The 25,370-nt window shown below is 43.9% G+C and overlaps 1 protein-coding gene across 3 annotated transcripts in view; it reads left to right on the top strand.

The window, feature by feature from the left end:
• Positions 1–806: 806 nt before the first annotated feature.
• The window catches only part of LOC115465813 (pantetheinase-like), a 44,649-nt gene continuing 20,085 nt past the window's right edge, over positions 807–25,370 (top strand). The window contains exons 1-7 of one of the 3 annotated variants that reach the window (XM_030196557.1): positions 807–1,044; positions 4,606–4,736; positions 10,303–10,495; positions 15,628–15,919; positions 18,561–18,931; positions 22,652–22,822; positions 23,267–23,346. In XM_030196557.1, the coding sequence (XP_030052417.1) occupies positions 832–1,044; positions 4,606–4,736; positions 10,303–10,495; positions 15,628–15,919; positions 18,561–18,931; positions 22,652–22,822; positions 23,267–23,346 (1,451 nt within the window). In that variant the 5' untranslated portion in view covers positions 807–831. Of the gene's footprint in view, positions 1,045–4,605; positions 4,737–10,302; positions 10,496–15,627; positions 15,920–18,560; positions 18,932–22,651; positions 22,823–23,266; positions 23,549–25,370 lie in introns of those variants that run through there. The other 2 variants (XM_030196558.1, XM_030196559.1) reach the window with 2 other exon arrangements.

A 25,370-nucleotide genomic window follows, 5' to 3' on the forward strand; every position in this document is an offset into this window, starting at 1 on the left:
ACTTGGGAGCAGGTATCGTGCATTAATCTGAATGTTCATACATGACCTGCAATAAAAAAAAAAATAGTGGGAATGACTCCAGTAGGTGCTGTGTTAAGTTTGTAGCTACCATATGGTAACCAGTGGCGTAGCTGGGTGGGGCGCAAGGGGAGCGGCCGCTCCCCCAATCAGATTTCAAATGAAAGCTGTGCCTACCTCACCTGCTGCTGAGCCACCACACAGCAGCATGGATTTTATTTCAAACTTTGCCACCCCAAACAACTGAGTCACTGACCACACACATATATGCCTATGAGGATTTTAACCCTTTCCTCTCTCCCGGCCCTTCAGCCTCGCACTGGCGCCTATTTTACAAATGTCTGCTCCCCCTGATGTCAAAACCTGGCTATGCCTCTGATGGTAACATCCCACATTAAGCCACGATAACTGCAAATTTTACTACAGTTTACAAAAAGGGCCCCCCCTAGATTGCCTCTTGAATAGACACCTAAGTCAGGCAGCTGAAAGGAAACATTATGATAAAAATTAATACCTAATGAGTGCTACATAGTGATGTCCTAAATCTACCTGCTGTCTAATCTCACCAGACATATCTATCCTCTTACCATTGCAACACTTGTTTTTCTATTGCGTATCAATTACAAAATCAGGTACATTTTGTAGAACATTAATAAAGCACTAGACTGTGAGTAAATGAACTTGCTGTATATGACGCCTGTCAGCTTCATATTTCACCATTCTGTGTATTGAGTAATAGTTCTGCTTTCAAATAAAAACACAAAGCCAGGCAACTGTTTTGGTCTCACTTGTCAGTGACTGCAGAATACAGCCATGGTTTTCATTCAGCTGTGTGTCGCCTTTCTATTTTTAGTTTTCCCAGTCTGTAAGTCCCAGGCCTCGGACAAGTACATCGCTGCAGTGTATGAGCATGCGCTAGTATTTCCAGATGTTACTGAGAAACCTATTACTCCTGCAGAAGCTCTGAGGATGATGAACATAAATCTGGATATTTTGGAAAAAGCAGTGAAAGAAGCAGCCAAAAAGGTAGTGTTCATTTCATTTGAAGTATACTCTAAGTGGCATGGGTTGGAAGTAAAAATAGTAGAAAATCCATGATGGAACCAAAATGGTTTTACAAATGCAAAAAAAAAAAAATGCCTCCCATATGGATAAATATGGGTAAAAGTGCTTGCATTATTAACGGCATAAGTACTTTTGCCTTCCATAAAAAGTGTGAGGACAGATCAGCATGGAAGAGGGGAATGTGTGTGCTGAAGTTTCACTTTGAATCTCCATGTGTATTTTGCACCCGCTCCCATGCAGGAATAAAGTATGTACAGATTTGGGCACTGTGCATGCTGTCCTGATTTTCAAAAAGAAATTCTTCAGAAACTTCCCTTTGAAAGAGAGCTTGCCGTAGTCTCGTTGCCTTACATGTGTACACCTGAATGAAGCAACCACATTAGCTGTCCATATCTCTTAATTTTTACCTTTATGCCACTAGAAATTTGCTCTAAGCAGTATCATTTCTAAGCAGAATTTTCATCCAGTATTTTTATTTATTGGATCTACTTTGTAGAATCTGGACTTTCTTAATGCATTTTGACTCAGATATGGCATTGTTAAGCAGACTTCTTGTGCATCAAATACTGAAAGAGAAATTAAATTGCATGTAAGTGAGGGGGAGATACGATGCAGATGTTTAAATACTTCCATGGCATAAATGCACAGAAGGCGAATCTCTTTCAATTGAAAGGAAGCTCTGAAGTAAGGGGACAAAGGATGAAGATGAAAGGGGAGAGACTCAGGAGTAACCTGAGGAAATACTTCTTCATGGAAAGAGTGGTGAATTCATGGAATGGCTTCCCAGTAGAGGGGGTAGAGATGAAAACTGTATCTGAATAATAGAAAGCTTGGCTCCCTATTTCATAGCTGCCAAGGGGGTCCTAATTTTTGAGAGGGAGATTTTAGCACATGCACCCAGCCTGCCCTACTCTGCCTTGGCTCCACCCACTCAACATGTCTCTGCCCCCTGGCACACCTCAATCCCACGGCCATTTCAGAAAATATTTTATTTACTAGCCTAATACCCTTTTCAATTAGTTTCAGAGTCCAAAACCTCCTGCCTCTTCAGGTCAGGACAGTATAATGCTGTTATGGTATCCTCTCCTGACCTGAGGAAGGAAGTGCTGGTCTCTGAAGGCTAATCAAAAATGTTTTAAAATCAGTGAAGGTATCACCTTATTTTCTATTTGTGTTTTATTTGAATTTATTAACCTTTATTAACACAGCTACCACATTACATTATCTTAAATTAAAAATGAAATTATTTTCTGTTCCTTTATTGTCTGGCCATTTACTTTTTCTAATTGTGTTGGTCCCAGTCTCTTGATTCTGCTCTCCTTTGTCATCTCTTAAGTCTCTTGCCAGGGTTTCCTGTCCATTTGTCATTTTCTCTCCTTTTTCTTTGTTTTCTTCTATTTACTTTTCTGCCTCTCTGTCCAGATTTAATTCATTCTTACTATCCATTCTTTAATTTCCATCTTTTACTTCATCTACCTATGGCTTTTCATCTTTTCCTCATCTCCCCATGCCCCTTCCTCTTATTCTCCAGTCTTTCACTAACTCTACCCTCTCCCCCTTTCCATCCAGCATCTTCCCTCTTTCTCTCCTCATCCTTCCAATGTCTCCACCCTTTTTCTCTCTGCTACTTTCCATCCAGTATCTCTTCTTCCTCTCCCTATCCTTCCATCCAGCACCTTCCCTCTCTCTTCTACCCTTCCATCCAGTGTCATCCCTCTTTCTCTCCCCATCCTTCCATCCATCTATCCTCTCCCAATCCTTCCATCCATTGTCTCCCTCTATCTCCCCTTCCTTCAAGCCAGTTCTCTCTCTCTCTCTCTACCCTTTTCCATTCAGCATGTCCTCTCTCCACATCCTTCCAGTGTCTTTCCTCTTTCTCTCCCTACCCTTCCATCCAGCATATTCCCTCTTTCTGCCCCCTCCTTCCAGCATTTCCCTCTCAATCCCTCCTTTCATCCAGCATTTCTCCAGCTGACCAGCAGCTTCTCTCTCTCTCTCTCTCCTGCCCTTTTCCATGTCCCCTCTTTCTCTCCTCATCTTTCCACTCATCTCTCTCTCTCTCTCTCTCTCTCTCTGTACCCCTCTTCCATCCAGCATCTTCCTTCTTTCTGCCCCCTCCTTCTAGAATTCTTCCTCTTTCTCTCCCTCCTTTCATCCAGCATTTCTCCTCTTTCTCTCTTCATCTGACCAGCCAGGGTCTCCCCCTTGCTCCCCTTCCTTCTCTCCAGCAGCTTGTCTCTCCGCTGCCCTTTTCCATGTCCCCCCCTTTCTCTCCCACTCCACTCATCTCTCTCTCTCTCTCTCTCTCTCTCTTCCATCCAGCATCCCCACTCTTCTTTTTTTTCTCCCCTCTGCTCTCTCCATTTATCACCTCCTGCCTCCCTCTCGATGCCCTTTCCCCCTTCCCCTACCCTTTTTCACCCAGTGTTTCCTGGCCGCTGCTGCTTCTCCTGATGTTGCAGCAGCAGCCCAGCAAAACAAACAAGAAAAACGAGGGGCTGCATCAGCCTTCAGGCATGCGCTGTTGGCTCTACTGTCCTCTGTCCCCGCTGACATCAATTTCCCGTTCCGGGGTCAGAGGACTGGCAGAGCCTAAAGGCTGATGCAGCCTCGCGCTTGTTTTTTCTTGTTTTGCTGCAGCTGGTCTCAGAGAAGCAGCGGCAGCAGTGGTGGTAGTGACCCTGGCACAATGTGTCTCAGCAGGAGACTTTCCCACATTGGCGGGAGTGCAGGAGATGACCCGGCAAAGCGGGAGTCTCCCGCTGAATGCGGGAGACTTGGCAGGTCTGCTATTTTTTCATCGGCCCAATTTCAAAATCCTCTGCTTGACCCATAAGGCTCTCCATACAGGATCCCCCCCCTTATTTGTCCTCCCTGGCAATTCCTTATACCCCTAACCGTACCTTTAGGTCTTTAGATGCCAACCTTCTTGTTTTGCTCCCCCCACCCCCCCCCCCCCCCCCCCCCCGTTTGGGACATTAAGAGTCTACCCGTTCCTCTGCCTTTTTTTTTTTTAACTCGACCCTAAATGACCTCCCCCATCATTAGATCAGAACTTTCTTTTACTAAATTCAAATCCCTCCTAAAAACTCATTTCTATTATCTAGCCTTTGGATCTGACCTTAATACTACTTAATTTTGAACCTCCGTTCAGGCTCCTCAGCAAACCTTTCCCTCTAGTGTGTTTGTTTCCTGTCCTTTCTCCTGATGGCATTCCTTTTCCTTTTTTGTTTAATTTGATATTTTATTGTCTTTTATTGTGTACCGCTGTTATCAATTTTGTTGCAACAGCAGTATATCAAGTTTTGAATAAACTATAAGTACACAGAGTCTTTAAAGGAAAGGAAGTGATAGTAGATGGCATGGATGGGCAGATTGGATAGGCTATATGGTCTTTATCTGCCTTCCTTTTTCTCTGTTTCTCTCTTTCTAAATGGAACTTATCAAAACCTCAGTGTTGATTTTACAGACATATTGGCATTTGTTTTTTGATGTACAAAATGTTGTGTCTCTTTTTGAAAGGGTGCACGGATCATTGTCACTCCTGAAGATGGCCTTCATGGTTGGCATTTCAATAGAGAAACTATCGTCCCATACACTGAAGATGTTCCAGATCCACAGGTGAACTGGATTCCTTGCAAATACCCCCAAAGGTATGAGTTATGAATACCTAGGTGCCCCATAGCGGTGCTCGAAATCTCAGTTATCCTTGCTTTAGCTTTACTTCTTCCCTGTTAAGGATCATTTGTGCTTATTACATGTTTTTTCAATTATTTTGCTATCTTTGCTCCCACCGCATCCACCACCCTTCCTGTGCTGAAATATTTACTGCTGCTACTGCAAAGGGTAATCTTTTGGAGCTCCTTATCATGATTCGTTATTCTCTGAAAACTTGTAGCTCCATTATTAAAATGTTTTGAGTATTTATTTATTTGTTACATTTGTATCCCACCTTTTCCCACTTATTAGTAGGCTCAAAGTGGCTTACATAGTTCCGGAGAGGTGGTTACAGACTCCGGTGTGAACAAATACAGTATAGGGGTACTATTACAGTAAAGAAGTGTTGGTAAATAGGTTGGTGTGATTCAGACAAAATATTAGGATGTGATCATGTGTCGGGGTTGAAAACTGTCCGTTTCCTGATTAAAATGCCATATTTAATTATTCTGTGTTTATATCTGATACTGTGGGGTATGCCTTCTTGAACAGGTGAGTTTTTAGGTTTTTTTCGGAATGCTAGATTATTCGTAGATTTCAGATGTTTTGGTAGAGAATTCCAGAGCTGTGTGCATATGTAAGAGAAACTTGACGCGTATATTGATTTAAACTTCAGGCTTTTACAACTTGGGAAGTGAAGAGTTGAGTACGTTCTGGCAGTGGCGTTCCTGGGGGGGCTGACACCCGGGGCAGATCGCCGATGCACCCTGCCCCCCGGGTGCAGTGCCCCTCCTCGGCACCCCCCCACCCGGCGAAAGAACCCCCCTCCCCCGGTGCACACCACTGGGGGGGTGTCGCTCGCCGGTCAGCTTCATTTGTTTCCATGCTCCCTCTGCCCCGGAACAGGTTACTTCCTCTTCCGGGCCAGAGGGAGCATGGAAACGAATGAAGCTGACCGGCGCGCGGCACGCCCCCCAGCGGCATGCATCCAGGGTGGACCGCCCCCACCGCCCCCCCCCCCCTTGGTACGCCACTACGTTCTGGCTGATTCAACTGTGTTTCTAATTGAATGTCACTGTCATATTCTCCTTCTCTCTCTCTTTTCCTCCAAAACAATGAGCCAGATATTCAGCCAGTGGTGATCAGCATTATAATGACCGCCATCGGTATTATGCCCAAAAATTCAATGCTGGGCCAAGCTTTCGCATTGAATTTATGACTTTGCAGAGTAAGCTAGAACATACTCTACAGTATTCTACACTTAACCAGCTATGGGTTAATGCATAAAGGTAGGAGTGACTTTTATGTGGTTAAGCTGGCTGGTTAAGTTCTGAGCCAAGTGCTAGCTCCACCTCCAGAACACCCCCATAATACCTGGCTTTCAATTCGGTGCTAACTGGTTATTTTCAGCTGTACTAACTGGTTAAGTGCCACTGAAAATTAGCGGTTAGCCCTGAACAGTCGATTTAACTAGCCAGGAGCTGCTTTTGGCCAGTTAAATTGGTTTAAATATCGACACCCCCCCCCCCCCCCCCCCAAGGTTTCCCAAACTTGTCCCTGTGAAAATACCTAATCCATCTGTTTTCAAGATTTCATAAGAATATGGGGCAGTTCAATAACAGGGACACCTCCATTTAGGCACCCCAATACGATGTGAGGAGCACTTGTTAAACTGTATCTGGGCACTCTAATTATTTTCTAGAATGCCAACATAAACCTGCATTGACTGGCCTAAATTTAGATGCAGCCATTTACACCAGCTATCTGGCTGGCATAACTTATAGCATACTATAAGGTGCACATCTGCTCTTGGTCCCTCAGCTATATGGTAAGCCATATTGTAGAAAATCTTTAGTGTCATATCTATGTTAATTGTACTCTGGATATTTCTCTGTCCCAGAAGTGCTCACAATCTAAGTTTGTACCTTAGGCAATGGATGGTTAAGTGACTTACCCAAGATCACAAGGAGCAGCAATGGGATTTGAACCAGCCACTTCCGGATTGCAAGACTGGTGCTCTAACCACTAAGCCACTCCTCCGTGTTATATCTCTGGTATTTGAATTCCAGTGCAGTTAAATATGTGTATTTTTTATCTGTTTCACAGTAGTTCTATTATTAGGTTTCAGTTTACTGTTTTCAAGTTTACCTCATTTATTGTATTTATGTTTATTTTTGGTTATTTTACTATTGTTATGCTGCTGACAAAATTGTAAGTTTTACGATAAACTGTACCTGCTATACACCGCCTTGGGTGAATCTCTTCAAAAAGGCAGTTAATAAATCCCAATAAATAAATATCCCGAACCATGCTCAAAAGCGCATCCTTCGTTATAATTGTCATCACCCTAAGAGATTGAAGGATGATGTTCCTATGGGTCAATTGTTGCGCATCAAGCAATTGTAGTTCATGCATCCATGATGGCAGGGAGGTTCAAACAGCCTGGGTACCCCAGTAGGGTGATATGAGCAGCCCATAAATGACTTGGCAAACTGCGAAAGCAAAAAACAGTAAGAAACAGCCGAGCATCTGAAACCTTTTCCTCCTTGTAATAACATACAAAGAAAAGTAGTAAGAAGATAGGGAAGATAGGGTTTATGGATAGTGAGGTTGCACAACAGACCGTGGTAGGCCAGGTGCCCTTAAATACAACTAAAGATCAGACAAAAGATGTCAAATCAATAGTGTCAGGTACTAAGCATCATGCAAATAAGAACAACAAACATACTCTGAAATGTCTATATGCAAATGCTAGGAGTCTAAGAAATAAGATGGGAGAGTTGGAATATATTGCACTAAATGAAAAATTGGATATAATAGGCATTACTGAGACCTGGTAGAAGGAGGATAACCAGTGGGACACTGTCATACCAGGGTACAAAGTATATCGTAGTGATAGGGTGGACCGGACTGGTGGAGGGGTAGCATTGTATATTAATGAGAGCCTTGACTCAGATAGATTACAAATTCAGCAGGACACAAATCACACCTTTGAATCATTGTGGGTTGAAATTCCATGTATAAAAGGGAAAAGGACAGCGATAGGAGTGTACTACCGTCCGCCTAGCCAGGATGAGCAGGTAGACACAGAAATGATAAAAGAAATCAGAGACGCAAACAAAATGGGCAATGTGATAATAATGGGTGACTTCAATTATTCAAATATAGACTGGGTAAATGTAACATCAGGACACGCTAGAGAGGTACAATTCCTTGATGAAATCAAAGACAGCTTTATGGAGCAGCTGATGCAAGAGCCGACGAGAGAAGGAACAATTCTAGACTTGGTCCTTAGTGGAGAGCATGATCTGGTGACGGACGTTATGGTACTGGGGCCGCTTGATAACAGTGATCATAATATGATCAGTTTTGATATCAACCTTGAAGTAACTATATACAGGAAGTCAAATACGTTAGCGTTTAACTTTAAAAAAGGAGATTATGATAAAATGAGAAGAACGGTAAAAAAAAACTTAGGGGGGCAACTGAGAGGGTAAAATCTGTACAACAGGCATGGACGCTGTTCAAAAATACCATCCTGGAGGCCCAGGCCAAACATATTCCACAAATTAGAAAAGAAAGATGGAAGTCCAAAAGACAGCCGGCGTGGTTGAAAAGTGAGGTGAAGGAAGCTATTAGGGCTAAAAGAAACGCCTTCAGAAAATGGAAGAAGGAACTGTCTGAAAATAACAAGAAGCAGCATAAGAAGTGTGACAGATCTGCTACCAGAAATAGTGAGTCCTTGAGCCAAACAATGTTCGGCGGTCGAACAACCCTGGCCTTACCTGCGGTAGGAGATGAAGAGCAGGGCACTGGAAGCTGGAGACGGAACTAGGCAAGGTCTCCAGGCCTGCGGTAAGCAGAAGCAGTAGTCAGGTCCAGGCAAAGTTTCTAGGTAAACGGCAAGCAAAAGCAGTAGTCAGGTCCAGGCAAAGTCTCTAGGCAGGCGGCAAGCAAAAGCAGTCTACCAAAGTAGAAGCTGAAGCAAAGTTAGTAAGGAGGTGCTGCCCTTAAATAGTCTCCAACATTAGGGAGACCACTGTCAGCTGGCAAGAGGCAGGGAGACAGAGATCAGCTGGTAGAGAGAGCACTGACAGATCGGCTTGCAGGAGGAGGTGGAGTCCAGGCCCGATCGGCCAATCCGGACATCGCAGGCGTGGCTACTGTTCCCGGGCCCTACACCCAGAAGAGAGGAGCTTCCCAGGAACGCCGGCGCGGACAAGATGGCCAGCGTTCCGAATGGCTGCCAGAGCAAGGTGCCAACCCTACCCCGACGGCTGGAGGAGCCAGCGGATCGGGGAGAGAGGCGTCGGCCTGGCCAGCATGGCCGATGCTCGCCTACACTAAGGCGGAGTCAAGGACTGCGCTGATCGGGAGAAGCGGACCAATCTGGAGGAGCACCGGACGGGAACGGGTGAGGGACGTGACAGAGTGTCAAAGCAAATGCAAGGCGCAGATAAAGAAGGCCAAGAGGGATTACGAAAAAAAGATAGAATTAGAGGCAAACAAACATAGTAAAAGAAATTTCGGTATTTTAAAAGCAGGAAGCCAGCAAAAGAATCGGTTGGGCCGCTGGATGAGTAAGGGATAAAAGGGGCAATCAAGGAAGACAAAGACATAGCGGAGAGATTGAATGAATTCTTTGCTTCGGTCTTCACCGAGGAAGATTTGGGTGGGATACCGATGTCAGAAATGGTATTTCAAGCGGATGAGTCGGAGAAACTTACTGACTTCACGGTAAACCTGGAGGGTGTAATGAGGCAGTTCAGCAAACTGAAGAGTAGCAAATCTCCTGGACTGGATGGTATTCATCCTAGAGTACTGATAGAACTGAAAAATGAGCTTGCGGAGCTACTGCTAGTGATATGCAATTTATCCTTAAAATCGAGCGTGGTACCGGAAGATTGGAAGGTGGCCAATGTAACCCCAATTTTTAAAAAAGGTTCCAGGGGAGATCCGGGAAATTATAGACCGGTGAGTCTGACGTCGGTGCCGGGGAAAATGGTAGAGGCTATTATTAAAAACAAAATTACAGAACACATCCAAGGACATGGATTACTGAGACCAAGTCAGCACGGCTTTTGTGGGGGGAAATCTTGCCTGACCAATTTACTTCAGTTTTATCACCAGGGGGTGAGGGTTATAACTTAACTGTTGAGTGGGACACAAGGGTGAACGTTTGACAAAGGGGCTTTTGGTATGGGGGGGAGTGGTAACTTTCTCACACTTATAGTCAGGAGAACTACTGCACAGCATTGTCTAAAGTGTAGTGCTCAGTTACCTCCATTTAGCTCATACTAGGAGACTTAAAGTGTGTTGAAACCAATTTTAACACTTTCTCATTATCACTTGGAGATTTATTGCTGTGTCTAATTTTTTTGAAAGTCTGATTATCACAAAATCGGGACCCATAAAGTTGCTTTTGTTCAGTGATGGCATGCTGCCATCTTCTGAAATAACACATATTATTTATAGTCATCAGTCTTCAGTTAAATAGTACTTTATGCATAATAATTTCTCTTGTCAGATGATTTAACTCTTTTCTAAATTTAAATTATCTAGGTTTGGCCCAGCACCAGTACAAGAAAGACTCAGTTGTATGGCAAAAGATAGCACCATATACGTGGTTGCAAACATTGTAGACAGGAAAACATGTAACTCCAGTGATCCACTGTGCCCCAGTGATGGTCGTTATTATTATAATACTAATGTGGTGTTTGATTCAGAAGGGAAATTGGTGGCACGTTACCATAAGGTAAGAGAGATATATATAAGTTCATCAGCTAGTTTATATACCTTTTGTACTCTCTACTTGTTGAATTCTCAGCACGAGTGTGTGTGTGTGTGTGTGTGGGGGGGGGGGGGGGGGTCATTATAAAGAGGTTCCAGTCCCCTTAAACTTTTAAAGAAGTGAGTATTAAACTTACCAGACTCTGGAGCTTCCCTTTCCCTGGTTGGAGTAAAACTAGAAAGAGAAGCATAGCCAGCAGACAGGTAAATGCAAAACCTAGAGTAGATTCCTTTAAACCAGAAGTGGGCAACCTGCAGCCCATGCAGCCCGCAAGACCATGGAAGTATACACAGAAAATGGCCCGCACAAGCATCATTAGCCAGAGTTTCATTATCAGTGGAACCATTGAAGGTTAGAACAGGACAAGATTTGTTTGACAGTGTCAGCAACAGTTTTGGAAGGACATAAGTATAGGGTAACAGACCGTTCTGGCAGTGGCGTACCAAGGGGGGGGCGGTGGGGGCGGTCCACCCTGGGTGCACGCCGCTGGGGGGTGCCGCGGTGTGCGCCTGCTCCGAGTTCGCTAAACTTCGTCGCTCGTTCGCTGCAGATCCCTCTGCCCCGGAACAGGTTACTTCCTGTTCCAAAGCAGAGGGAGCTGCAGCAAAGCGAAGTTTAGCGAACTCGGAGCAGGCGCGCGCCGCAGCACCTCCCCCCCAGCGGCGTGCACCCAGGGGGGGGGGCGCATTGGCGCTCCGCCCCGGGTGCCATCCAGACCAGGAACGCCACTGCGTTCTGGTAATAAATTATGTTCATCCAGTCATCTCGTTGAATTTTGTTGGCAGTGAATTATATGGCACATTTATTCATTTTTTTATGTGGCGCTCACTAGGGATAATGCTGACATTCATGCAACCCTCTGTTATAAAGGTTGCCCACCACCCACCCCTGCTTTAAAGCATGCCAGAGGAATTTACAGGACATTGCTGGACTTAATCTGCCTTTCTCAGCAGTAACAGGGCTAACTTCAATCAGGGCTGGTGCTAGACAGTCAGGGGCCCAGGACAGAAACTGGAGAGGGGGCCTCAAATCCTCCTTCAGCGTGAGGCAGGCTTGGGAGCCCCTTGTAGTATGGGGGCCCAGGTCAATTGCCCTGTTTGCCATCCCCTAACGCCTGCCCTGACATCAATGGGCTGTTTTTGAACTCCGGGAGACTGTTGGTGCAGTGGGGTGTTTCAGTTGAGAGTTGGGCTAAAAGGGAGCCAAGGGAGAGAGCAGGGATTCAAAGGCTGGTCTGTTACTTGGATTGGCCTCTGTTAGACAAAGGATACTGAGCTGGATGGCTATTCTTATGTTCTTATATCTAGCATCTCCAGTCTCTCTCTCTCACCCAACTCACCCCTGCCTCTCTCACTCCCCACCATCCAGCTCTCTCTCTCTCCCTCTCACCCCTGCCTCTCTCGCTCCCCACCATCCCGCTCTCTCTCTCTCCCTCTCACCCAACTCACCCCTGCCTCTCTCACTCCCCACCATCCAGCTCTCTCTCTCCCTCTCCCTCTCACCCAACTCATCCCTGCCTCTCTTACTCCCAACCATCCAGCTCACTCTCTCTCTCACCCTCTCACCCAACTCACCCCTGCCTCTCTCACTCCCCACCATCCAGCTCGCTCTCTCGTCACTTGATAACCATACCTCTGCAAGTCTGCTGCCTTCCTGGTTTTGTGGCATAGCGTCAACAACAAATGAAACCAGGCAATGTACCTTTGCACTGTAGGTGATGCTGCTCTGCCAGTCCTGCCCCCTCTGAGTCAAATTCATGATTTGGAGAGGCGGGATCGGCATAGCAGTGTCATGCATAGGGCAGTGGCTGGGCCAATGAGCCTGGTTTCTATTTGTTGTTTGCCACCAAAACTGTGGACCTGAGGAGGCAGTGGTCCCAACAGGTGAACAAGAGTGCAGGTGGGTGGCTTAGCCCCAATTTTAGGAAGGCAGATAGTGGCTAGAGCTGCCCCTGAGGTTCATGATCAGCAGAAAACCAGCACTTAGATTGGGTTTTCTTTTGTACTGCTAGTTGCTGGTTTCCCCTACATAAACCAGCCTCATAGTCATAGCCTGATGATGTTGTTTGCCCTGATTGATTCTTAATAATGCATCTTCTCTGATTGGCTCCCTACTTATATTTAAACCCTGGAGCTCCCATTCTGCCTTGCCCTTTGATACATTTCATTTGTGAGTTCCCAGAGGCTATCTTGCTTCTGCTGATCTTTGGTAGCTGAACCCTGCCTTCCTTCTGCAAATGAATCTGCTCTGCCAATCCTGACCTAAGTCTGTTTCCTAACCTCCTTCCTGCTATGTTGCTGCTGTTTCTATTCTTCAAGCCTACCCTTTTGGGTCTGACCATAGTATTCCTGCAGCCCAGCCTTCTACTGTTTTCTTCCATTAAGTGAAAAGGATCTACTCTGCCTCTGTGAGGACATTTGAAGCATGTGCCCCAAGTCCTGGCAGTAAATAGAATCTTAAGTATTATGAATACTTAAGGGCCACATCCAAAAAGAAAGGGGGTTGTTATAAGTGAAAATACACAACCTAGCCCCAGGGTTCCCTGGTGTTTCTTGTGGTGGTTGGCCCAGCTGTGGTACATATTAACCTGGAGGAATAAAAAGGTGGGCCACTTTGTTGAAACTAGACAGTATTTTGACAGCCACTTAATTTGAAACAGAAATTAGTGAAAAGCAAACTCTCAATACAAGTTCAAAAAGAAGAGAATGGCACACGTCCCTGCAATATGCTTAGCTGCAAACTGTGCCAAAATATCTCACAGGATTCTACAATCACTCACATGGGAAAAACATTCCGCATAAGGGGATCCTTGACATGCTCATCCTCAAATGTGGTATATATCATTCAATGCAAAAAGTGTGAAGAAGTGTGCTATATTGAAGAAACAAGGCAGATGCTAAAATGTATATAGATACAATATTAAGCATTTCAATGGCAACCAGGATGCTACCTCTGTGGGACAGCACTTCACAAAACCAGAACACTACATCAATGATCTTATGGTAAGAATACTAAATGGAAATTTTAAGACAATCCAGGAACATAAGACCTTTGAAGTCAAAATGATGAAATATTTTGACACCCATCAAAAAATTAATTTGCTCTAAAATTGAGTCCGATCCAAAATATAGTATATATGAAAGAAATTCTTTAAACAAAACGAAACCTCAACAGCCTGGGGTGCCTACAAAGATGGTCTTCCCTAATTTCAATGGCTATCACTGGTTTCAATATTACTCCGAAACCCATTGCAAAGGAAAACAACTCCCTAGTGGAGAAAAACCTTTGCAGCCAAAAAACAGAGGAAATAGTTATAGCTTCAAAATAATATATTGGGTTAGGGTCAATATCATGCTGAAAACGATCCAAAATTTAGAAAAATTATAACATGTGCACAGGGAAAACTTTATCACTTAGCTTAGCCACCTGGGTGGTAAAAACCATATTTAATTCCAACGGACTTACTCCAATATCTTCAACTGTAGCACCATGCAGTATCCTCGACAAAGGGACCCCTGTTTCGTCTCTGCCTCAGGAGGAATCCATCACCAAACAAAATCTCTCAGACATATGTAGGCAACAAAATGGAGACTGACTTTAAGAATGCTAACTTTAGACCCACCCAGTAGATGATGTCATCCTGCATACTAAATCAAAGAGAACCTATACTGAATGTTTTTAACTCCAATAAAACGGTTCCCATTCTAATGGGCCATTCAGTCCCCTAGGAGACGAAGTTTGTAATTTAAAGATCCATCTTTGTTCCTCTTGATGAAGACACTGAGACACATCTCCTCTACATCCATTATCATTAAGTTGTTCAATCACTAAACAGCGTAATTGTTCAAAGGAGTGCTTCATAGATACAGTGTTTTACCAGAGGCATATGAATCTTTTCAGTGTTAATACAATGTTTATGTTCAATCAGACTGGTTTTTAACCTCCGTTTAGTTTGCCCTATATATTTCAATACACATGGACAACGAATCAGATAGATAACTGCCTTAGACGAGCAGTTAGTAGAACATCTGATATAGATCCATTCGTTGTTATAATCATCCCAAAATTTAGAGGTTTCTTCCAGCACATCACACATAATAAACTGGCCACATTTAACATGACATCCACCACACAAGGCTGAACAAAGATCTGGGTTTCCTAACCCACTATAAACCATAAAATTCTACTGCTTTGTCACCCTCTTATCTACCATCCATCTCTCTCTGCCTCTCATCCACCCAGCTCTCCCTGTTTCTCACCTAATCTACCCCTCCCTCTTCCTGCGAGACTGTTATTGGAATGCTTTTGTGTTTCACATATATATTCTAATAATTGTCAACATTTGCTTATTTCTGATCAGAAGAAGAAGGGTTACCTTCAAAAGCTAATCAAAAGATGTATTAAGTTAGTCCAATAACAGGTATCATCTTATTTTCTTTTCTATATTTTGGTTTATTTCTATTTATTACCTTGAAACTAGAGGAACTCTGCCAGTCCCACCCAGTCAAAAGCCACATGCTCGATAAACAGTAGGCAGCATCCTGTCAAGCAAACTCAGATGACATCTGGACCCTCCAAGTAGTTCCTTCATCAAGATAAGGCAAACCCGCATACAGTGGATGTGTTGACAGCAAGGAGCAGGAAGGTACAAGTCCTCTGCTCCAGGGGAAGATAAGACTAGTGAAGAATGCTTTCTCCATTTAATGGCACCTAGTTTCCTTTATAGGATATGCTCCTACTGCAAGCCCTCCAGGTGCCTGATTGTAGGGACCCTGTTACAGAATTACCACCACACTGTCTTCGTTAATCAAAATACATAATGTCAAAACAAATTTTTCTGACCTTCTCCCTGCTGCTGACTTTGAAAAATTTGTGAGATTGGATTAGTTTACTTCTTAAATGTATTTAAATTCATCATTGACTTGTCACTAAAACTGCTGCGTATTTAAGTTTAGGTCATGGAAATTTGGATCAGATTTGGATAGAATGATGTATGTAGACTGTAGAGTATACTGTATGTAAAGTAATTGCATTCTAAGAAGTACATATAGGACTCCCAGTAGATATCTTATAATTTAATTGCATTTATTTTACAGTACAATCTATTTACTGGTGAAGAACATCTTAACCCACCCAAGGAGCCAGAGCAAATAACCTTTGACACGCCATTTGGAAAATTTGGCATTTTTACTTGCTGGGATATCATGTTTTACGACCCTGCTGTGATCTTAGTGAACACCTTGAAAGTGGATACTATCCTTTTCCCAACAGCTTGGTTCAATTTCCTACCACACTTGAGTGCTGTCAAAATTCAGTCAGCTTGGGCTATGGGAATGGGTGTCAATTTTCTATCTTCCAATATTCACAATACCAGTATTGGGATGACAGGTAATTACACTTACCATGAAATATAAATTTATTTATAATATTTATACTCCACATTTTCCTGCCCAAATTTGAGTTCAGTGTGGAGGAGTGGCCTAGTGGTTAGGGTGGTGGACTTTGGTCCTGAGGAACTGAGTTTGATTCCCACTTCAGGCACAGGCAGCTCCTTGTGACTCTGGGCAAGTCACTTAACCCTCAGTTGCCCCATGTATGCCGCATTGGGCCTGCCATGAGTGGGAAAACACGAGGTACAAATGCAATAAAAATAAATAAAACATAACAAGCTACAAGAAGACAGTACAAAATATGAAATAAAAACCATAATCCCACAAATAGCAAAGGAAAGAATTGTAATTGCCTATGCAAGGGTGGGGGGCAGGAGAGAAAAAACTAGGCATCAGCATCAAGTAACAGAACTTATTTTTAAAGGAAAGATTTCAGAAACTTTCGAAAAACTAAATAATCATGCTGGGACCTAGTGTATATTGGCAAGGAATTCCACCACTTAGCACCTTGGTAAGAAAAAGTAGCAGAATAAACTGACTTATAGACTACATTCTTACAGGTAGGAAAATGAAGACGCAGGTAGTCTCTCGCACCACAGGTTGCATTACAAGCAGACAAAGTGACAAGAGGCAACATTTAATCAGGTGCAGTGCCATATAAAGTCTGAAATATGAGAGTACAGAGCTTAAAAACAACCCTGGCCTTAATAGGAAGCCAATGCAATTGAATCAGCAGTGGAGTAGCTCTTCGAAAGCGTGGCACATGCAGGACTAACCTGGCTGTAGTATTCTGGGCAGTTTGAAGCTTCCTTAAAACACACTCTTTGCAATCAGTGTAGATAGAATTACAATAATCGAATTGAACCAAGATTAGAGGCTGGACAAATAACCTGAAAATAGCTATTGAAAAAAAAGGGCCTGATTCGCTTCAGCTTCCAAAGTACCTTAAAAGATTTAGGTCCCCTTTTACCAAGCTGCGACAAAAGGAGGATGGCACTGGCATCGGCGTGTGTTTTATATTCGCGCCGTGGCCCCTTTTAGCACAGCTAGTAAAAAGGAAGTCTCGCCTTCCTGCAGGAAATGGCCGTGTGGCAAGTAAAGCACGCGTTAACCTAGCTGGGTGCATTTCAGTGCTACAAAGATAAAAAAATGTTTGTAGTGCCGGAAATGATGGCGCACTAGGGATGGGAAGTACCACCAGGCTGCTATGGTAGCCCAGCGGTACTTCCTGTATAGCGAGTGATAAGCCTACATTGGTCTTACCGCCGCTTCGTAAAAGGAGCCCTTAGTGACTACAGAGGACACCTGAGATTCAAAGGATAAGTGCCAATCAACAACAAACCCCAATATTCTAAGAGTGGCTTCCAATGGATAAGTAATGCAGTCAATGCTAAAATTGCTGCAGGGATCACGGACAAACGGACCGTTTAATACCAGAAATGTAGTCTCATCCTGATTTCATTTAAGCATAAATTCAGAGGCCCAGGAATCCATTAAGTCAAGGCCAAATTTAATTCTATGGAGGATTCCATATGGAATCCCATAGACTTCAGTCTCCCTCCTAGCGAAGCCAGGATGACAATAAATAGTATTGGAGAAAGAGGAGAGCCTTGTGGTAAATCACAGTCCAGAAATCAAGGTAGAGATAAGGAACCTAATATCTTTACTCTGTAAGACCTTGACTTCAGGAAACTCTGGAACCAGGACATGACTTTCCCACAAAGCCCAAACTGGTCTAACTGGACTTCCTAAAGTCAGAGACTAAAGTGACAAGGACAGACTCGGTACTATAGTGTGGGTTGAAGCATGAAGCAGGTGAAAGGTGGAGAGGTAGTCAGTGAGCTGGGCTGCAACATTCCTTCCATCACCTTGCCTAATAATGCTATTTAAATATAAAGACCCGATACAAAATTAGATTGATAATTTAACAATATTTAAGTCTATTAGGTGCTACTTCTGTTAATAAGGGGCACAGTTATCAACATGAGCTACCATTAAGATGTGTTATTTTACCATGGGTCCCATTTAGTGCAGTTAAACCTAGTTACAAATAACGGGCTCGCATTAAAAAAAAAAAAAGACTTAACAGTAGCCCAGGTTGATAACTATGAGTTGGGTGAGAGAGAGAGGCAGGCAGGCAGGGGTGAGTTGGGTGAGAGAGAGAGAGAGAGGCAGGCAGGGGTGAGTTGGGTGAGAGAGAGAGAGACAGAGAGAGGCAGGCAGGCAGGGGTGAGTTGGGTGAGAGAGAGAGAGAGAGGCAGGCAGGGGTGAGTTGGGTGAGAGAGAGAGAGAGATTCTGTCCTCCTGGACCTCTAATGTTTGCCTATATGTTTTGATGTTTTCACTTCAGTTATGCCCTCTATCTTCTTCTTCTTATGTCTTTAATTTTACCCAACTGGCTTAGGTTTTCAATGACATAGGTCTCATTAGACTTGGACCACTTCCATCCAATATGCTTTTAGTTTCAAGGAGTGGAGGAGTAGCCTAATGATTAGTGCCATGGCCCCTGAACCGCTTTGATTGTAACCACAGAAAGGCAATATATCCAATCCTACTCCTTTCCCTTAATTTATCTAACAATTCATTAAGTCTTAATTAACAATTAGTTATACCAATCTTTTTTATTTATGCATTTACAGGGAGTGGTATTTATGCTCCAGATAAACCAAGAGAATATTATTACAATATGGAAACTGATGAGGGTAAGCTTCTGGTCTCAGAATTGGATGTCCACCCAAAACCCTCGGCCTTGTATTCTGTTGTTGATTGGAACCTGTATGCTAATAGCATCAAAAATTTCTCACCTGCCACAAATGTTACCCGTGTTGTCATTTACTTTGATGAATACATGTTCACGGAACTGACTGAAGCTGAAGGAAACATCAGCATTTGTCATGGAGATCTGTGCTGCCATTTGACTTACCGTATGGCAGAGAAAAGAAAAGATGAAGTGTACGCACTCGGAATTTTTAACGGGCTCCATGTGGTTGAAGGACAGTTCTATCTGCAGGTAATGCTCTAACTAATATAAAGTAAATTGAGCAATAATAGACTTGGAAACAGGTCATAATGGGGGTAATTTTATCATATGGATGCTAACCTTTACATGCCGAATAGGTACATACATGATTCGAATAACAGCATATATGGTGCACATCTACAGTACTATAAGTGTATGTGTGTGTCCCTGACACTTAGGAGCAAGCATTTACACCAACTCTATGACTGGCGTAGATGATCAGGGTGTCTAACCAATAGATGCTCTCTGGGTGCCTACATATAGGTGCAGTGTTATAGAATTGTTCCCGGTAGACCTAAACTAAAATTGATAGTAAGTATTTAAAAACTATGGCCCCAATATTTAAAATGATTTAAATGGCAGGAAAGGCTCCTGGGCATTTAAATCACCTGTCCAGGGATAACCTGGCATATTCAGTGGCACTTAACTGTATTCTAGGGACAGAGTCAGCACATAGCCATTTAAGTGCCGATATTCAGCACTTAGGGCCAGGGACGTAGCTATGTGGGGCCACGGGGGCCTGGGCCCCTGTAGATTTGGCCCTAGACCCCCCTGCCAACGACCCTCTCGACCCCCCCTCCCGCCGCCAACCCGCCATCGCATACCTTTGCTGGCAGGGGACCCCAACCCCCGCCAGCCGAGGTCCTCTTCTTCCTTCATTCTGTTTCTGAGTCTGACTGATGGTCCATCTAGCTCAGTATCCTGCTTCCAACAGCGGCCAATCCAGGCCACAAATACCTGACAGAAACCCAAATAGTAGCAACATTTCATGTTATCAATCCCAGGGCAAGCAATAGCTTCTCCATGTCTATCTCAATAGCAGACTGTGGCCCTTTCTTCCCAGAACTTGTCCAAACCTTGTTTAAATCCAGATGTGCTAACTGCTGTTACCACTTCCTCTGGTAACAAGTTCCAAAACTTAACTATTCATTAAGTGAAAAAATATTTCCTCCTATTCACTGAGTGTTCACTAGTCTTTATACTTTTTGAAAAAGTAAAAAAATTGATTCACTTTTACCCATTGTACACCACTTAGGATTTTGTAGACCTCTCAGCCATCTCTTTTCCAAGCTGAAGAGCCCTAACCTCTTTAGCCTTTCCTCCTATGAGAGGAGTTCAATCCCCTTTACCATTTTAGTCGCATTTCTTTGAACCTTTTCTAATTCTGCTATATCTTTTATGAGATACAACAACCAGAATTACATACAATACTCAATGAGGCATATTTTCAAAGCATTTTGGGAGGCTAAGTTCCATAGGTTTCTATGGAACTTTGGGAGGCTAAGTGCTTTGAAAATGAGCCTCAATGTGTGGTCACACCATGTCACGTCTGTGGCCGTGACCACCCTCAGACTTACCCTGTTTCTGGGAGTCAGTGTCTGTGCTGGCTTCTGCTTGTCTCTGTGTCTGTCTCTGTCTTAGTTTCTCTCTGGCTCTGTGTGCTGATTGCCCTACTGAACCTCACCTGTGTGGGCTATGCCTTTTCCAAGATGGCTGTCGCTGACTCCTCTATGCCAGTATCCAAGATGGCTCCCGCTGGGCTGACTTCTCTGTGTGTCAAGCCTCTGTTTGGATGCAAGGTGATTGCTGCAGCTGTGCCTCTGGTGTGGAAGGGCTTTATTAATCACTTAGAGACTACGGCCCTTGCCTTTGCATTTCGTCTAAGGGCCCTGGTGTGTAGAGTGCTCTGTACACTGTTTCAGTGTTTGCTCTGTGTGAGTTTCTATGTTTGACTAGATAGCTTGGGCACAGTTTGCTTGTTAGCCTGTGTATAGCTTCGCTAGTTCTCTGTGTATGTTCCTAGTGTAGGACTTGTTAGCTTGGGCACAGCTTTGCTTGTTAGCCTGTGTATAGTTTCGCTAGTTCTCTGTGTATGTTCCTAGTGTAGGACTTGTTAGCTTGGGCACAGCTTTGCTTGTTAGCCTGTGTGTAGCTTTGCTAGTTCACTGTGTTTGTTTCCAGTGTATGACTGGTTAGCTTGGGCACAGCTTTGGTTGTTAGCTGGTGTATAGCTTTACTATGTCTCCTGAATTTGCTCTGTGTATGTTTCCAGTGTATGACTGGTTTGCTTGGGCACAGCTTTGGTTGTTAGCTGGTGTATAGCTTTACTAAGTCTCCTGAGTTTGCTCTGTGTATGTCTCCAGTGTAAGACTGGTTTGCTTGGGCACAGCTTTGGTTGTTAGCTGGTGTATAGCTTTACTAAGTCTCCTGAGTTTGCTCTGTGTATGTTTCCAGTGTAAGACTGGTTTGCTTGGGCACAGCTTTGGTTGTTAGCTGGTGTATAGCTTTACTAAGTCTCCTGAGTTTGCTCTGTGTATGTTTCCAGTGTATGACTGGTTTGCTTGGGCATAGCTTTCCTACTAGCTTATGTATAGTTGACTAGTCTTCTGGTGTTTGCCTGCTGGTGTTCCGTGTATGTTTCTTTTGCTTCTGGAGCTTCTGCCCTTGTTCAGTCTGTTGCCAGTACTCCGTGATACTGAAGCTCCAGCCGTAGTCTTGTTCCTTGACTTGACCATTGCTTTGAACCTGCCTGCTGCCGGAACCCGGATATTCCCTACCTGTCTGCCTCGCCTTCGCCTAGGTGCCAGGGGGCACTCCTGGATCCTCATTCCTGCGGTTCCTGCTTGCAAGTTCCAGTTCCGGTTTTTCCTGTAAGCCCTGCCGGCCACCCGAACCTGAGGGCTCAACCCTCGGGGAAAGGTGGTTAAGCGTAGGTGAAGCCTAGGTCCAGTGTGTTCCAGTCCAGCGGGTTCCGGTCCCGTGGGTTCCGCTCCAGTGTGTTCCAGTCCAGCGGGTTTCACTCCTGTATGTTCCAGTCCCGTGGGGCCACTCCAGTGTGTTCCAGTTCAGCGGGCCCCACTTCAGTGCGCACCCGTCCAGTGCGTTCCAGTTCTGTGTATTCCTGTGTAGAACTCCAGTCCGGGGTTCAGGACCAGTCTTGTCTCATCTCTACATTGAAGGTGATCTTGCCTGCCACTGCTGCTGCACGGTAGTGGCCCAAGGACTCACGAACCCAGTGCTCCCGGGAATGAAGCCTGACAGTATGCCAAGGTCCTCGAGCACGCGACACACCATGGAGCGATACAGAGGCATTATAATATTCTGTCTTATTTTCTCTCTCTTTCCTAATAATTCCTAACATTTGGTTTGCTTTTTTTAGCCACCACCATGCACCGGGCAGAAGATTTCAGTGTATTGTCCATGATGACACCTAGATCTTTTTCTTGGGTGCTGACCCCTAGGGTGGAACCTAGCATCAAATAACTATGATTTGGATTATTCTTCCCCTGAAGAGTCAAACCTATATTGTCATGTTGAACTATTGGCAGTGGCATACCAAGGACGGGGCAGTGAGACTGATCCACCCTAAGTGCAGGCAATAATAAAGTACATCAAGCAGTCACGAGGCCACAGTCTTCATGCATGCACTGTCGGCTCTTCTGGTCCCCTGCGCTCTCCGACGTCAACTTCCTGTTTCATAGCAGCGGCCCTGCAAAGCTGACAGGGCACATGGAGGAGTGGGGTGTTAAAAGATGATCCACCCTTGGTGTCAAACTAGGTTCACAACTGACTACTGGTACCAGATGAAACATCCATAACTAGTTTTAGTCATAAAGTACTGAAGACAATTGATGAAAGGGCTAGGTTTTCCAACTGAAAAAAGCATGTGTCACTAACATTTTTTTGTATATGATAACTTGTTTTATGTAGATTTGCACTTTGGTGAAATGCAAAACCACAAACATGACTACATGTGGAAGGCCAGTGGAAACTAGTTCAACCTTTTTTAAAGAGTTTTCCCTCAGTGGAACATTTGGCACTAATTATGTTTTCCCAGAAGTTTTGTTCAGTGGAGTTCAACTTGCACCTGAAACCTTTAAGGTAGGTAACTAATGCCAAATGACTTTTTCATGCCAAAATCTGAGCTACTGGTTATATAAATAGAACAAAAAAGGCTTAAATGGAGTGTTCTACCTCTATTCATCATAATGTATTTTATACAGTTTATTTCTGTTTAGAGCGGGATAGATATTTAATGACAGAGCCTTTTCTAAAGTACATGCAAGAATCCATGTGGATGTGCCAGCTACATGAAGCAGGAGCAACCATGTAACATATGCCAACAGATCATAAATAGGACTTCTAAAGAAGGGCCTTAGGATCCTAAGTTAGGTGCTTGATGCTCCTAGCTTCCTTCCCAGCGTGCTTAAACTTAAGAATTCAACCATAATGTTTTCAAAAGGGCCAATTTAGGCTCCTAACTCCCAAATTTAAACTGCTAAACCTTTTTAATAATAGGCCTATTTATGTTGTGTTTCCTATTAGGTGCTGAAGGATGGACGTTTGATAAGCCAAAGCAGTGTATCCTCCAAACCACTTCTAACAGCAACACTTTATGGAAGATGGTATGAAAAAGACTCTGTTAAACAATTTCCTACCTTGTCTCAATATCAGAATTGAAGTTTACTAAAACTGTCAATCATTACAGAAGAATCAATTGATATGATAGTAAAAAGTCTTAAAACCCAATGAATCTTCAATTAGGAGCTTTTTTCATGTTATTTAAAATAATTGCGTTCAAAATCTGTACCCTGGTCCATAAAATCATTCACGGTGAGGCCCCGGTATATATGTCAGACCTCATAGACTTACCAACCAGGAACACAAAAAGGTCAGCACGCACATTCCTGAATCTCCGCTACCCCAGTTGCAAAGGACTTAAATATAAATCAACATATGCATCCAGCTTTTCCTACATCAGCACGCAACTATGGAATGCACTACCAAATGCCATAAAAACAATGCACGACCTAACAAACTTCCGAAAATTACTAAAAACCAACCTGTTCGAAAAGGCATACCACAATGATCCATCCTAAATACCAGACAACGAAATTCCTCAAGAACTAGACAAAACCGAACTCTCTATACCTGACTGCTTCAGTCACTCTGTCACTAATGACACCGGAAATGAATTGATTATCTAACTTATTCTATAATTTACTCTACCATTTATGAACTTAATACAATACCACTTTGTATTTCTTATTCCGGAAATGGCGATCACCACTACGGCATACTGTAAGCCACATTGAGCCTGCAAAAAGGTGGGAAAATGTGGGATACAAATGCAACAAATAAATTAAATAAATTTTATTACTCTAAAAGTGGGATCAGGACGTCAGACTCAGAAACAAAATGAAGGAAGAAGAGGAGGACCTCGGCTGGCAGGGATGGGGTCCCCACCAGCAAAGGTAGGCGACGGCAGGGGAGGGTTGGCGGCGGGAGGGGGTCGAGAGGGTCATCGGCAGGAGGGGTCAAAGGTGGTGGTGGTGGTGGCAGCGGCGGGGGCGGCAGCAATGGTGGGGGGTGTCGGCAATGGCGGGGGGGTCGGTGGCGCCAGGGGGGGCTAAAATGTGCCCCCTCACCTCGGGCTCTGGGCCCCCCCTCCCACCGAAGTCTGGCTACGTCCCTGATACATAACAATTAGAGAGTTGCACAGGGACAGAAATCTAACCCGTCCCAGCTGGAAATGTAATCCATCCCCTTAGAAATCCAACCCGTCCCACCAGTCCCTGAAGCAAGTAATCTCCATCTCGGCCCCTGCCGCACTACAGTCACCTTGCTCCCCCCCCCCCCCCCCCCCACACACACACACCACCAAGAAAGAGATCTGTTTGAAATATTAATTTTTATTATTTTGACTTATGAAAAAGTACTTGTCCCTGAAACATGCTCACAACAGAATAATCCATTGTACAAAAGAGATGAGGTGAAGATCAAATTCCATGAGCCCCAATGAAAGCAGAGTTTAATTTTACTTCCAATCTTTATAACAACAGGTTTCCCAAGGCTGATTACAACAGTTAAGATGAACCCATCAGTAAACAGGATATGCTCACTGAAATTTGGCCTTATATTACTGTATTGCATAGAACAGTGTAGAAAAAGGAGCACAAAACACAGCCTTAGTGCCAATAGTGCTGTTTATACCAGCAATAATTTTGAAGCTGTTTTAGTGATATTCAGTTTTTATTTCATGTATTTATATCTACATATGGGAAGCTTTCAAATAAATTAAATAGCTGTCAACTAAGTTTTAAAAAAAAATCTTTTGTCCTCCACCTTTTAAGGCACTGTCTATCCAACTGGAACAGCTTTTGACTTTTTACAGCTGGACCACTCATAGGCAGTCCCTTATTTCTAAAAATCTTTTGCTATTGTTTTGGGTGAACTAGTGTGGCGGCAATCTCCACCTACTGGCTTCAACCCATTGGGCTAGATAGCCTTGTACAGTCTTCTTGTTCTCAATCTAACCTCCTGTGGCTTGCTTCCTGCCTGCCCACTACCACTGATCCATCTCACTGCCGTAACTTGTTTAAAATGCCTGCCAAGACTACAAGCAGTGGCCTCGCAAGACTTCCGCTGA

Source organism: Microcaecilia unicolor, chromosome 3 (genome assembly GCF_901765095.1).
Source record: "Microcaecilia unicolor chromosome 3, aMicUni1.1, whole genome shotgun sequence".
NCBI lineage: Eukaryota > Metazoa > Chordata > Amphibia > Gymnophiona > Siphonopidae > Microcaecilia > Microcaecilia unicolor.